General features: G+C 45.1%; 1 protein-coding gene across 9 annotated transcripts in view; it reads left to right on the forward strand.

The window, feature by feature from the left end:
* PLEKHA7 (pleckstrin homology domain containing A7) overlaps positions 1-15,767 on the forward strand; it is a 228,671-nt gene that overhangs the window by 134,401 nt on the left and 78,503 nt on the right. For all 9 annotated transcript variants that reach the window (XR_011570851.1, XM_070803588.1, XM_070803589.1 and 6 more), the window contains one exon: positions 4,857-4,943. Coding sequence is in view for 6 of the 9 variants with exons in the window: in XM_070803588.1 (XP_070659689.1) it covers positions 4,857-4,943 (87 nt within the window). In the remaining 3 variants the exon portion in view is untranslated. The remainder of the gene's footprint in view (positions 1-4,856; positions 4,944-15,767) is intronic.

Raw genomic sequence — 15,767 nt, forward strand, 5'->3', positions numbered from 1 at the left:
GGCAGTGCTGACCGTGGCTTGAGGTCTGCAGGGTGACCCTTTTACAGTAATCTGGGAGCTGTGTTGAGGAGCCAGAAGGGCCAGAGTGGAACTGCTGCTGAGCATACCAATGAGAAGAGAGCCTTGATAGAGTCCCTCTGAACTCTGAGGCCGGATACTTTCCTTACATTTTAAGCTGTTTCTTCTCCTCTTTACAGCAGGGGCCAGATAAGAGCTGGTGCTGACAGAGCAGATCTGTCACACTCTCAGCATACCAATACCACCACTGGCAGAAAAGTAGATTTATCAGGCTAGTCCGACCCCCACTCTTGGGCACCATTCACATAAACTCCTAGAACTTCTATCCATGCCGAAAAGGATGGCCGTGCTAAATTGGAACCTTTATGTTTAACCAGCCAGAGTCATTGTTCACATTATAGTCAAAATCTGTATGAATGGAAGATTAAACTTGGAAAAACATTGCAAGAAGCTGTATGACTCATTTACCTTTTACTCGCCCTGTCTGTGGTGGGCTCTTCCTTCTACTGAGCTCAGATCAGCCTGCAGTTCTCCCTGGTCCTCACTCTGTTCTCTTATGTCTCCTGCATTGGCTGTCAGACTTCTTTAGGACTGAGCCCAAGTCCTTCCAGCCCAGGGCTTGTGAAGACCTGCATGTTTACGTGGATGGTTACCCATGGCCCGCCTGTACGGGGACTGTCCTTCCCTGCCACCTTCCACCCGTGCTCCCTGGTCCTCTCTCAGGCAACACTGGCTGCTAATCAACCTGGACGACTGTTCCTGGGAGGAAGAGTGGGATTTGAGAATAAAGGCTAGGCTGTGTTCTATCTCACTTGCTGAGTAACTTTCTGAAGAGCAACAGAAGCCCTTGTATGGAGGGAAGAGAGTTTCTGGGCTCCATTGAAACCAGCCACCTGGCTCCTGGCCGGGCCATCTCCATCACTGCCGGGGAGCAAGGTGGCAATTCAGGTTTAAGAACAGGTATTTCAGGGGATTTGTCTGTGCTTGCTAACTGTGTCTTAAGACAAGGTGATAGGACATGAGATTCGTCATGGGTTTTAGAAAATAAAAAATCATGAAATGGAGCAAGCTTGGAGTTTTGGCTGAGGGGTCAAGGACAGCAGGTAAAGCCCAAGGACCCTGTGGTCTCCAAATGGGTGTGGGGATCCAGCATTCAGTAGGTAACCTCCATTTCGTGAGGGTGAGCCTGGAGTGGTATAAAGACATCAGAAGGGTGGCAGGAACACAGGAGTTGACTGTTGAGGGCACGTCATTTACTCTTTCTGGGCCTTTCCTTACCTGTGGTTTGCTCTAATGAAACACAGCCTGCCCTGTTGGGTGTTCAGGCAGATTAAATGAAATAGTTCAAGGACCTAACTCTTCTTTGCTCAAAAAGTGCTGAACCAGAAGCTCTGCCATAAGCAGGCTGGGCAGGTTTAATCAGAAATCATCAAATTTTAAGACCTTAGTATTTAGGAGGCAGTACTTTGATTCATCTCTTTTCTCAGATGTATTGAATCCTCTTTTTTTTTTTTTTTTAATTTAGTGATCCAGTAACATCCCATAACCCAGATCTTCATTTCCTTATGCGTGATATAGAAATAAAAATATCTGTGCTGTCTACCTCAGTAGGTACTTAGGCGGGTCAAATACTATGATGAATGTGACCACACTTAAAACTCCATGTAAGTGCAGGAAATGGTGGTAATGGTGCAGTGGTTGATAATTATTTTTGGCAAAAAGGGCAGCATCCGTATTAGGGAAGAAAGGTTGGGGAGCTCCCTCTAAGGCCTGATCAAATGACAGCTATATTTTTGTCCACTTTAAAAAACTATCTTTCTTCTTATGTTAGAATGTGAAAATCTTCATAGTGACCACATCTTCCAGCTCAGGATTCGTTTACCCGAGAGTCTGGGCCTATTTAAATTGGTACACGTTGAGCGTAGGGAGCCTAGCTAGGAGTTGGTGTTCTAGTTGTACAGTGTTTATGAAGTCTTTGCTGAATGCTGCTCCAGGTACAGAGAAGTTTTGCTCTTTGCCTCCCTCAGGCAATGGCACCCTACTCCAGTACTCTTGCCTGGAAAATCCCATGGATGGAGGAGCCTGGTGGGCTGCAGCCCATGGGGTCGCTAAGAGTCGGGCACGACTGAGCGACTTCATTTTCACTTTTCACTTTCATGCATTGGAGAAGGAAATGGCAACCCACTCCAGTGTTCTTGCCTGGAGAATCCCAGGGACGGCGGAGCCTGGTGGGCTGCCATCTATGGGGTCGCACAGAGTCGGACACGACTGAAGCGACTTAGCAGTAGCAGCAGCAGCCAGAAATTCACCAGGCTGACCTTGTGATAGGACCAAAGGCTGACTGGGGGTGGCTTTGGGGTGCTGAGTGCCACACAGGTGTTGTCATTCAGAAGCTTGGCCCCGGGCTGAGAGGAAGGAAGCGGGTGGGGAGAGAGAGGGAATAGCAGTAGATGTTGTTTCACATGCTTTGTTTTTAGGGACTTCTGATCATGCCTAGGAGGCTGCCAGCCCCGCGGACTTCTGAGGAAAGGGGACAGCAGGTTGTTATGCAAAGAGCATCAAATTTAGATATAGAAGACCTGGATTCATGTCCCAGTCTTATTGCTTAGTGACGAAGTTATCTTGAGCAAGTCACTTAACTTCTCTGAGCCATTTCCTCATTCATAAAGCAGGAGTTGATGGTACTAATAGCTAAGTTATGTAAGAAAAGACTTTTTTAGAGGTAATAGTGAATGGGAATTATTGTTATTCCCATTATGAGCAGAACAGTGTTTTTTCTCCAGAAAGAAATGAGGCAGGTTTAAGTTAGAGTTTGTGTTTTCAAATTCCATGGTGTTTTTCAGATGTCTTATGTTTAGGGACTTCTTTAGGGTGAATGGAGATGACTAAAATAAACTGGTATAAATCAAGCCTAGCCTGTGAACGCAATACAAAGATTTCTGAAATAGATGTCAAGGGGGCTTGCTTCTCACCCTTATTTAGATGCTCATGCCTTAACTCTGCTTTTTTTGGGAAGAACAGCTTGCTGCCAGCCAGATGAGGTCATGGAATTCCAAGGGCTTTGCCTGGAACCAGGAGCTGAGAATTTGGAGGCTGGTGGCGGTTGGGAGGGTTGAGAGGGTGCCAGGGGTAGTGTTCGGTCGCAGGGCCAGGGAGCAGCCTGGCCTGATGGCTCTGCCTGCTTCACATCTGGCTCATTAGGATTCCGGCTGCTCAGACCTCAGTGCCAGCCTTACCCAGACACCCCAGTGCAGGATGCCCTGATGGCCCCAGGCACAGTAAGACAGACTTGGGCTTAGAGATATTTTTTTTCTTTTTTAACCTTTATGCTATGCTCATTTAAACCTACTAATGTCTGGGGTGAGTCAGGGCTCAATTTGGAGATGGGACTGATATCTTAACAACACTATCGAACTAAGATGATATATTGACTCTGACAGTAAAAGCATTTTAACTGTCTGTATTAGGAGCCTTAAAAAAATGACCATGCCCTTTGTTTAGTAATTTTATTTCTGGGACTTTAACCCAAGGAAATAATTTGAATTGCAGATAAAGCCCATATATGGAAAGATATATTGACTATTAATAATGGGGAGTGGGATAGGGGAAGCACCTAAAATGTCCAGCATTAGAAGAATGTAAATCTTTCTAGAATGTAAGCATCATGGTGTAAGGACTTTTTTGTTCACTTTGTATCTCTAGGACCTAAGACAGCACCTGGCACACAGATGGCCAGTAAACATTTTTTGAACAATTATATGAAAAAAAATTTTACACTTAAGTAAGACTATTATTCACCTATTTCAAATGAAGACGTCTTAATTACATAGGAAATTTTTTGTGTTAATTGGATGTGAAGAAAGCAGGATACAGATTTCTAAATACAGTAAAATCACATTAAAAAGAATAAAATGATTTAAAGGAAAAAAGAAAAGCTAGGAAAGAGAAGATACCCAGATGTATATGTCTGGGTAGTGAGATCACAGGTGACTTTTTTTCTTTCTATAGTTTCTAAAATGTCTAAAATAACTATGATTTTGCAGTTGAGAAAAACATTTTAACATAAATCATATTCTTTAAAGAAAAAAAGAGGTTAGATTAGTTTATTCATGGAGCAGAACAGCAGCCTCTAAAGCCAACTCCCTCTTCTTTCAAAGAAGCAGGCAGCCTTTATGAATACACAAAACACCTACACACTCTGGTTGTGTCTGTCAACTCGGCGTGGAAGCTGATCCCTCCTCACATCAAAAGGGTGATAGAAACTGCACAGTGTTGAAATTGTACAGGTCATGTTGCAGAGACATGCCCATACATTTATATCCCATCACTGAAGTGAAGACATTCTGTAGTAGGGAGAAGAATTTTAAGAAGATAGATTTTTCTGGGTGGGTGTTAATTCTTAGAATTCTTGCCCTGCTTCGTGGGTTTCGGAAGCTGTTGAAAGTGCCGTCTGCTTTCCTTCATTCTTGTTCTCAGCTCGTGCCGTCTTAAAGTAACTTTTTGCTGAGCGAGTCACTTTGTAGGAGTGGAGTCAGTCTGTAGGAGTAAGCACTTCATGGACTGTCTCTCTAAGATCCAGTGTTGTCTTGGGGGCAAGACTTGCCTACAGTTGAAACCCCTGTATGTCTTTAGTGGGCTTTGGCACCTGAGCTGGAGGTTTTTGGTTTTTAAATGCAGCTGGATTCTGACAGAGTGTCTCTCCAAGGCAAGGCCGGCGGGCTCACCCTGGGAGGAGTCTGCGATGAGCAGGGGTCTTCAGACATCACTGACCTGTTGTGTCTGTGAGCCTTTCCACTCACATGACTTCTCATTCATTATCTCTCTCTTTTTCTTTTTAGCCATAACCAGCAGACCACAGCCTTCAGGCATCCTGTGAGTGGGCAGTTTTCTCCAGAAAATAGTGAATTTATTCTTCAAGAAGAAGAGTAAGTACATTTGTGTATTCTCCTTTTTCAGGCACAGCTTGGGAACTTAAAGGCATTTGCTCAAAACAAAGCTTGTTGGGCTATTTTCTCTCTCAGACATAGGGGCTTGGAGTGGATTGTTTGCTTCAAGGTAAAACTCAAGAATTTTGTTTTTCAGTCTCTAGACTTCTCTCAGCGGGTAGATGTGGAAGGGGGGAGATGATAGGGGGGTGTGCTGTGATGAGTATTGTCAGAGCCTCTTCAAAGTTCCCTTTCCCCTCAAGTATCACCTTACACACTAGTTATTCTCTGAGAGGACCCTCTCTCCTGTTGTTGAAAGTACTGTGAGTATAGCCTCTGAGGAAGCCTCGCATAGGAGCCCAAAGCCAGGGCTTAGAAGAGAGGAGGGCTGGTGGCACCCTTTGTCCCTGAACATTTTGAGTCCTTGGTGCTTGCTTTTCTAACACAGGAGCTTCTTGCTCCTCAGCCCCGTTTCAGCAGGGCTTCTGGGTGCTCAGAGGCAGGTTCTACCACCCAGGGCTTGTCATGTACAGCCCATGCACACATTTTGGGGATGTGTTCTCCCAAAAATGAAGGCAGAGAAATATGTACAAGTGTCTGTGTTTCATTCTGATCACTAGAGACAGCTCTGTTTGAAGAATACAGTTCTGTCTGAGAAACTAATAGAGACATTGGCTTTAAGGGTTTTTCTTTCTTTTTTTCCCTATATATATGCATATATATGTGTGCATGCATGCGTGCTAAGTCACTTCAGTCATATCTGGCTGTGCAGCCCTGTGGACTGCAGCCTGCCAAGCTCCTCTGTCCATGGGATTCTCCAGGCAAGAATACTGGAGTGGGTTGCCACCCCCTCCTCCAGCGGATCTTCCCAACCCAGGGATCGACCTTGTGTGTCTTATATCTCTTGCATTGGCAGGCGGGTTGTTTACCCCTAGTGCCACCCAGGAAGCCCATATATATGTATATATATATTTGGCCACACCACACGGCTTGTGGGATCTTAGTTCCCTGACCAGGGATTGAACCGGAGCCCTTAGCAGTGAAAATGCAGAGTCCTTACCACTGGACCGGGAGGGAATTTCCAAGAGTATTTTTTTCTCCCCTTCAAATCAATTTTCTTCTGTTTCGTCACTTAGATATGTTCAAATGTAATCTTATATTATCAGTATTTATATTTTTACAATGTTTTGCCCTTGTAGTACTTACACTTATAAATTAAGGTAGAAAACTTCAAATATATACAAAAGTAGAGAGAAACAATAATAAATCATCTGATATATTCATTATCTATCTTCAACAGTTTCTAAAACATGGCTGATTTTATTTTGTCTATATCCTCCCCCTCACCCCTGGATTATTTTGAAGCTAATTCTAAACATATTATTTCATCTCAGTGTTTTCATCTCAGTGTTTTCAGCTTAGAATCATTATCCAACAAAACTTTTAAAACCAGAAATCTGTAATTATAATCATACTGGCATTCCCTGCATGCTACTCTGTGGGGGGGATTTTCTGTGCATATCTCATTTAATATAATAATCCTGAGAGGTAGACCATCATCATCATTTTAGAGGGAAAGATATTAAGACCCGAAAAAGTCATGTCACTTGCCCCAGATTGCCTGGCTAGCAGTAGAAAAGCCAGGATGTCACCGCAGCCTGATCTCTTTGGTCAAGTCTAAGCCTTTCCCTAGTCAGAAACTGTTTGCTCAATTATTTTGGTGCTGGTGACCCACAGGACATGACAGCCAGACTGTGGGGCTTGTAGCAGGTAGGAGGGATGTCTGATTTTGAAAGCATTAATACTACTAGAGAAAGAGTGGGTACAAGGTAAAGATTATCTTATCTCCTACATCAAAAAAGAACTGCTGTGTAAAGACAAAGTCAGAATGTGGATTCTCTGAATTCCAGCTTGGAATGAGTTTGTTTATAGAATCCTGAAGGTCAGAGGCTTTAGGGAGGTCATTGAGTTCAGCCCCTAGTCCTTAGGCATCTGAGAGACACAGGCGCCTGTCGTTATTAAAGGTCTGGTAGAATCCATCAGAACACTTAGCTTGAGAAGTTACCAGGCTTAATAAGAGCTTCTGGAGAAACGCACATTTTCCATCACTAAACACCTCTGTCACACACATCCTTTTCCTCCTTGTTAACAGAAGACTTTATCCCCTGACTACTTCTGAGGAGGTGGCCTCTTTATCCTACCAAAATATCTCCACAGCTAATCTCAGTCCCATCCAGTTTCCAAGGAAAAGACATTCCTTCTTTTGAAAGGTCAGTTTTTCCCTCTAGATCTCATTTCCTGGATGTCATAAGGGGTGCTTGCTTATCTCAGATGATGGGTACAACTATATGGTCAGACATTTCCTTGAAGCAAACAGAATGTGCTTTAGGCATTGAGAGGAAGGGAGGGTTTCTGTAGACTGATGTGGTGACTACTGCTCTTATTCCCTGGATACTTAGTGGGTGCCTACATCAGGGGCACTGCCAGACTGCGCAATGACAGCGGCACACAGGGCGGATGTGGTCCTGTCTGTGAAGAGCTTACGATTGAGCAGGGAAGATAATGGCACGAGATCACAAATGTGACAAATATTCCGGACAGAGGGAACACAGGGTTCAGTGGAAGTTGGTAAATGAGGGTTCTAACCTGGCTTAGGCCTTGGGGATCGTGGAAGGCCTTTGAGATCTGTCCAGTCAAGGTTATTCAAAGACCAAGAGGGGAGAGCATGGGGACTCCATATGAGGTGAGTTAGAGTGAAAAATGAAGAGCACCAAGTGGATTCTGGAGCTACTTGGGAGGTAAAATTGACAGGATTTGGTGATTGATTGTCTGTAATGGTGACTAAAGAGAGGGAAGATTTTCTTGAAGTGTCTGGTCCTAACGTGGAGGAAGGGGCAGGATTTAGATAAGAGAAGATAAGCATGCGTGTGTGTGAGGGTCAAGTGTGACCAGCCTTGTCAAGAAGATTGACTTGTAGTGGAGGTTTGTGAAGGAGATAAGGTTGGAGAGGGACATTGCAGCCAATTATCCAAATTGCTTCCTCCTGAAATAGACTTGACTTTACCTCCAGGTAAATCCTGGGGGAGCTCCCAAGGGTGAGTGAGGCATGATTTCCCTTCACAGAAACCATTCCTTTTAAAAACTGTGCTAACGAATACAATTTCTGCTTTATTCCCTTGGAGGAGCTTAATTTTGTTGTGTAGTGTGATATGTGGTGAGAGAAAAAAAAAAAAAGACCAAGGAGACCATTTGTGTCCTTTATATCAGCTCTCAGATTAATATATTGGTAGAAAAGAAAAACTGGCTCTTTTCTTTTCCTTCTCCAAAGAGGATCCGTTAAGGTCACATTGACTTCTCTTATCAGAGCCTCCACCCTGGTTTTTTGGAGTGAATCCTTCTAGAGCCATCTGAACCAGCATCACCTGGGAACTTGTTGGAGATTCTCAAACCCCACTCCACATCTACTGAATCAGAGGTTTTGGAGGTGGGATCCCTGTAAACTATGTTTTAACAAGCCTGCAGGTGATTCTGATTTTGGTAAATGCTTGAGAACCACTGACTTAGATAACTTGCTGTTCCCATCTCCCCTAAATCACTCCTGGATTCTTCTGTTCATCCTTAAGTCTCCTTCAGATAACCCATCATTCTTTGGGCTACAGTGGCAATCTTAGGTAATCTTGGATTTTAGTCAGGTAATCTTGGGATCCTCTCTCCTGTAGGAAGAAAACAATTCTCCATGCTGACTTCCTTTAAAGCATTACTGATGTGAACAGATAACCCATCTTCCCGACCGCTGGCAGGTGGGGCTTACCAGAGCTGTTTGGTGTACCAGGCACATGCCCACCAAAAGATTGTTTTCCATCTTACAGATTAGAAACTTGGAGAAGAGAAATAAAATGAAAGCCATGATCTGGCAGACCCAGAGGACGTGAACTCTGAGTGTTCTAGTTTCTGCGTCAGTAATACAGAATCAGTCAGGATGGCCTAGGCTCTGCTGTGGTAACAGCAACAACAAACAATATCTCAGTGACTTAGAGCAATTAAGGTTTATTTCTCACTTTCACTCCATGTCCATCACAGGTCACCTGAGGGGTTCAGCTCTGTCACCTTTACTGAAGGACCTGCATCTCTGTGCTCCCATGATTGCCAAATGCAAGAAAAAGGAAACTTGGCAAACTGTGCCCCAGCACATTCACTCACATTTCATTGGCTACAACAAGTCAAATGACCACTTCTCACACCAAAGTTCACTCACATTTCATTGGCTGCAAGTCACGTGACCACTTCTCATGCCAAAGAGGCAGGGAAGTGCTTTTCTACCAGGCATCTGGGAATAGAATCAGAAATACTTGTTGGTCAGCACTAATGACTACACTTAATAATCCACAGAGCTGATATATTATTAAGAGAAGCGGGACTTTTTGAGATTGGCGCTGACAAGCTTCTTTTGTTACATGACTAGAGCGTTTGTTTTCTCATTTTACCTCTTCTGTTATGCTACCTAGTTCTTTGTTAGAACTCTCAAGGAACGTGGGTATCAGTCAACAGGTCCTGCAGCCTGACCCCCAGGGGAGACTTCTGCACACCCAAGCCAATAGGAAATATCTCTTGGAAGAACTAATATAAGCCCAGGCTGTATTAATAAAAATATAATGTGTAGAGAAAGGGGGAGAGTAGTTCTCGTTTATCATCATATTTGTGGACTACTTCATTAATTCATTCCAAGTTTATGGAGCCCCAAAGATATGCTAAGCTTCAAACACTTTGATTTGGGTACTAAATATCAAGAGGGATGTTGAGCAACTGAGATTCCCCTGAGGAGAGGGACCATTATGGTAAGGGGTCTGGAAACCCTGTCCTGTGTTTATTCTGTAGGAGAGAAGATGAAGGAGGATATACTGGAAGTCTTCAAGAAGGGCTGGCAGGAGGAAGTGGGGTATGCCTATTGTGTGGCTGCCGAAGGCAAGCATTGTATCATTGAGTAAAAGTTAAAGGCAGGCAAATTTTCTCTTAGTCCATAATTTTCAAGGGAGGTGATTTTCTATCATCTCTTGTTTCAAGATCTGGAATCTCATTTTTAACACTAAATGAAGTCCTCTGCTTCTTAGGATAAGAGTTGACTTTTTCCATTAATAATATTACTATTCTTTTTATAGGTAATGCCTAGAGCCCTTTTGATTTATTATCAGGTACTTTTCTAGGTGCTTTCCATGTATTTGTTTCCACAACAGTCTTTTGAGGAAGATACCATCATTATCATGGATACTGAGGCACAGAGAGGTTAGGAGTCTTGCCAGAAGTTGCACAGTTAGTAAGTGGCAGAGTTAGGATTTGAATCCAGGCAGTCTAGCCCCAGATGCTATGCCTCTGACTGCTATACATACTGCCTCTCATTTCAGTGGTCTTCGAGAGACATTCCCCTTCCTTGTCTGTGCTTAGGCATTAATGTGCTGGCTAAGTAGGCTACTGCTACTTAGAGGTTTTAATTGTAATTGTATTTGCAGTAATGAAATTTGATCTAATAGCTTCATGCTTGCTTGAAAGGCACCAGCTTCCCCTCAAAGTCTCTTCTCCAGAAAGCATTCTCAAGCCTTTACAGGGTTTACAGGGCTCATTTCCAATGACTGGATCAATTGGTCTCCTCTGAAGGCCTCTTTCCTGAATTTTGGTGATTTTCTTGACTTGGGAGCTTATGGCTTAGAGGGCCACACCGAGGGCCCTCATACACTATGGCGGAAGCCTGGGCGCAGAGAACTCCCAGCTGTGGTTTTGGTGGCTGGTGCTGTGCACAGGAGTATTCTCTCTTTGGTGCTGGGAAGCCCAGGAAGATGCTGACAGACGCCTCTGCAGCTCTTGGGGAAGAGGAGAGAAGCATTCCGGAGCCATGACGCTGGCAGCTGACTGACAGCAGGCTGTATACACTGATCCCAGGCTCTGTCAAGCATTTGATGTTGAGGTGGGGCCTGCTTGAGCGAGTATGCGTTCTGGAAGTTCAGAAGCCTACTGCTGTGCTCAGAAGCCAGCTGTAAGGCCCCTAAGATCACCTTGGAGTTTCCTAACCTAGGAAGAGGACCGTTGCCTGGCCTGTCATTCTGGGCATCTGAGTAAGTTTAGCTTGGTCCTTCCACTGGGATTTGAGCAGCCCTTCGTTTTCTCGTTGGACTGTGTTAGAAAAAAATAACAGTTGGAATTGCCTAGAATTTCATGAGTGGTGTTTGGAGGATATGACTTTAAAAGATACTGCCTCGCTAAAGGTACATCTTCTCTTCCTGACCTTTGACCTCTTTGGGGGTTCATTTTGCAGGTGGCAGGGCAAGACTCTCCAAGGCATTTGCTGATTATGCCTAGGGTTGGAGTGTCTCCTGCTGCCAGGGATGGCTGTTTCTCGTTCTTCTGCAGTTTCAAGTTGGTGAAAGCTTGCAGTGAGAGATTGAGAACCCAGGATGGTAGAGAGGGCGTCCTGCAACTCTGAGCTCGAACAAGGAATCAGTCCTATTGCTCATCTGCTGAGCCCTGGGCTGCGAGGCTGATGTGTTGCTGTCTGCAGCTGATATAGCCAGCACCTTGTCTCTCCAGACAGGCAGTCTTGAACTAGCTGTGCCTGTTGCATTTTGTTGCCATGGCAGCAGAAAAATGAGGAAAAATGGGAACACCTGGCAAGCCAGAAGCAGAAACTTGACTGTTCAGTTTTCCTTCCTGGTCTAGGAGACGGTGTTGGTGACAATCACAGGTAAGGGGAGAGGTGATGATGGTGTCCTTAGCTCATTTGGGCATCTGGGTGTTGGCTTGGCTCTTGATGCTGCTGTTTCGGAAGGCACTGGCACCGGAAATTCAGTGGCTGTCTGTGCTGAGGGAGATGCTGCGGTGGTGGCTTCGCTGAGTGTGGAAGGGAAGCTGCTGCCTGCACAGTGATTTTTGTCTTCCTGTGACTTCCCTCCTTGTCCTCTTCTTTTACCTCCTCCTAGTCTTGGAAGTACCCAGATCTCCATCAGAAAAGGCTATTTTCTAGTGAGTAAAGTGACTGCCTGGTAATCCAGGAGGAGGAGATACGCAAGAAGAGGGCTTGCCAAAGGCTGGGGTTAGAATTGTAGCATCTCTGAAATGGCAAACAGAGGTTGAAGTCTGGTTCTCACTTGTAGACAGAGACGTGGAGCCTGGACAGTGGAAGACTGGACCAGGCTCACATGGCAAAGTGGACTCTGGGCAGGAGAGAGCAGCCTTCGAGGCTCACTGGGTTGTTTCTGTGCCAGGTAAGGGGTGCCAGGTGCTGTTTGGGCTGGTTTCCGGCTCCCAGAGTGATGCGGAGTAGGGTGAGGAACTAGAGCTTGTGTTCCAGAGAGGAGCTGGGGAGGAAGGGGAAGGAATGCAGAAAGCCTTAGTTGAGTAATGAGGCCACAGTTGCTGAATGAAAACCCCTGTCAGACAGCCTCCCCCAGGGTGTTGGGAGTGTACAGGGAGCGTTGGCAGTCTGTCTGAGTGTCTCTTTTTCTTGGAAGAGGGAGTGTGGAGGTGTCGGCCTGTTTCGGACAAGAACTTTGTTTTATTCCTGCTTTTCATTCTGTATTGCTTTCCCCAAACCCCTTAGGTGGTGGGTGTGAGTGCCATAGAAAGTGCTGGTTGTGCTGGTTGTTTGTGAATGTGCCTCTTCTCACGCACCCAGTAATTTTAGCTGAGTTCTCCATGTAGAATCCTTGCAGGTAAAGCATGAATTGGGTTGCCGGTTTCTCTAGGAATTAATGGGGCACAGATGTCATCTAATGATGTCTTCCTAGTAAAAGATGCCTGATTCCCCATAGTTTCCTAACCTTCTATCATAGCCTTGAAGACTCTTGATGTTATCTTTCTTCTGGGCAAAGAATGGGAGGGCAACCTCCTAGTCACAGGGTTATTACACATTAGAGAAGCCCCAGATAAGGTGTTTAAAAGTCTGTTTGTAGGAAATGATTCCTGTTGAGAAGTTAATTGTTTGGTACCTTGAGCTTCTGAAGAGAGAGTGCCTTGGAAATAATAAAGTGTACCTGAGATTTATGTTCTGGAATCTCCACTGATAATAGTCACAAACAGTACTTTTCATTGAATGTAATGCTTCATGGTTTTCAAAGCATCATTTCTGTCCACAGAACTATGTTCTGAGATGAGAATTCTTTTCTCATTTTTCAGAAATGGAAACTGAGGCCCAGAGTAGCCATGTGACTCATGGAGGAGTCAGTAAGCTGCAGAGGATGGTTGAGATCCTGTTATTCTCGGCTTATGGTTTTTCCACCATCCCAGGATCTTCTTGGATTGGGGATTGGTCTTGGGGCTGAGAAGAGCAGAGGCCTATTTCTGCCAGACCTTGGGTCTTGCCAGGTGGTATCTCTGTGACAGAGTCCAGGTTCTGGAATCCAGCTACTCTCTTGAGCTGGTCATTAATCTCTCCAAGCCTCAGTTTCCTCTTTGACAAAATGGAAAAGGTGAAACTGGCTTTGCTGGGGGAAGTGAGATAATGCCAGCAATGGGCCTGACACAGCAGGTGCTGGGCAGGACTTGCTTGACTTTGTGTACCTGTCCCTAAGGGTTGGTGATACCTGGCCTGGCAACCTACCTATTACAACAGCAATGGGGTCTTGCTGCGATCTGCTCCAGTTCATTATGTTGACTGAGAGACAGCTGAGGAGCCCATCGACCAAACTCACCTAAACTCAGACCCAAAGGAAAAAAATGGTTTCTGAATTTATAACTTCTTCTTTTTTTTTTTAAACTACATCTGTCAATGTTATACACATTTGCTCCTGGGAACGTAGGAGGCAGAAGCAGCTCTTTCGTAGGTGGGTAAATGGAGGGACAGAGAAAATGACTTCCTGCCCAGGTTCACCTGACGCATCGCTGAGGAAGTTCAGAGTCGAATGAAGTCACTTTCCTCCTGGGCTTCTCCAGACTGATTTCTGTCTGGTTCTATCTTCTTTTGTTCTTTGCAGAGAAGAGGCAGTTCAGTTAAAACCCTAGCTCACTGTTTTGAACTTCAGCCCACACCCCTCCAGCAAAATAATCAGCATTCATGTAGCCCAAGTCAAGGAAAGAGAAGTCTTTGTTCAGAGCATCCCACTGCACTTTGGGAATCGGGATGGCACAGAAACCTGGCAAACAGGCTTTTAAGTTAATAGATTTGATTTAATGACGTTAGGAGTCTGCCTTCCCATAGCGTGTGCAGTTTTGTTTTTTTTTTTTCGTCCTCTCCTGGGATCCTTGTGACTCATATGCCTCAGGGCAAGCTGCTGGGACCCGAACCACCTTCACAGATGCTCTGCTCAGGGGCACGGGCTCTTCTCTGGGGGAAGGGGCCCTGCTTGAGCGAAACCTGTCAGGAGTATAACTCAGTCAGAGGACATGAGGACAGGTTAGTGTCTGCCCTGTCAGACTTTTACATGGGGAACATGCCTGTAAGATGTGACTGGCTGAAGCAGATGAACCAGAATGCCCACATCCAAGTGAGTGTGGATCCACTCAGAGCTGTCTCAGAGCTGTGTGTGCATGGGCTACACATGCACCACTGATGTTCCCACTGCTCAGACTATTGTGGTAAAAGATCTCTAGAAGTTTCCATCGGAGCCAGCTTTTCAGGCATGCAAGAAAAATGTTTTTGAGTCTTTTATCATATCCTCATTTTTGAATATCAAATAGTGTCTCAAGCATGACCACTGTTTGGTTTTTTTTTTACTAGTTGAAATTCCAGATCACTTCTAGTGATTTCCGAAAGTCATAAGTCTAGTCAACCTTGGAGGATCTAAGGGGCTTCCTAGATGGCACTAGTGGTATAAAACCCACCTGCTGATGCCAGAGGCACACGGGATGTGGATTCAATCCCTGGGTCGGGAAGATCCCCTGGAGGAAGGCATGGCAACCCACTCCAGTATTCTTACCTGGAGAATCCCATGGATAGAGGAGCCTGGAGGGCTACAGTCTATAGGTTGCAAAGAGTCAGACACAACTGAAGTGACTTAGCACACACACATACACACAGACAGAGGACCTAAGAGACCATTGGACACTCTGAAGAGATTCAGAGGAACATCCCCTGAATGCAGGTCTTGTTACTTGGCCAAGTGGGTAGCTGTGTGCGCCTTATTCTTTCAAAGAGCCAGGTCAGGAACTGCCAGGTAAAGGTTGACTCTTTTGTGTGAGTGGGGAGTCCTGTGAAGACATGCTCCCTGTTTATAGAGACAACACGGTCCCCTCCCTGGGGTGGATTTAGTTTGGATTTTAGTCCTGTCTCCTAATAAGCTGCTTTCTCTGGATGTTGCTGAGCAGAGGTCTCTATAGTCATGGAGTACGGGGTTTTCTTCATGTGTTTCTCCCTGCCCACCCACCCCTCAGTGTCCCTCACTGATGTTCAGTGTTGGGGCCACAACTGGTCCTTTTCCAGCTGAAATCTATTCATACCTGGCTGTCTAGGTGGTGGTCATACCTTCTTTCCTCACCGACCTAAGGCTGCAGGGAGGTCCTCTTTCTTCCTGCACTTTTGGCTAGAGAGCTCCCTGGCCAGCCAGCATCCCAGAAGCTAGTATGGGAGGAGACATGGGGTTAGAATACAGGAAGATGACTACAGTTAGAGCTCAAGATTGTAAGGTGCAGAAATGGCAAAAGTGGCTACCTGTCCTGGATTCCTGGGCCATCACAAACCCAGATGGTCTGTTCTTTGTCCCACTGAGGAGCAGCGGCATATCTAGTTGATGGAATGTGATGCTGTCATTTAAAATGACATGGATGAGTTTAAAAGAAAGGAAAAAAATGTGTAGATTACAGCAAGTTTTAAAAATCAACATGGAAAATCGTAAAGCTATGTGA

This window comes from Bos indicus, chromosome 15, assembly GCF_029378745.1.
Source record: "Bos indicus isolate NIAB-ARS_2022 breed Sahiwal x Tharparkar chromosome 15, NIAB-ARS_B.indTharparkar_mat_pri_1.0, whole genome shotgun sequence".
NCBI lineage: Eukaryota > Metazoa > Chordata > Mammalia > Artiodactyla > Bovidae > Bos > Bos indicus.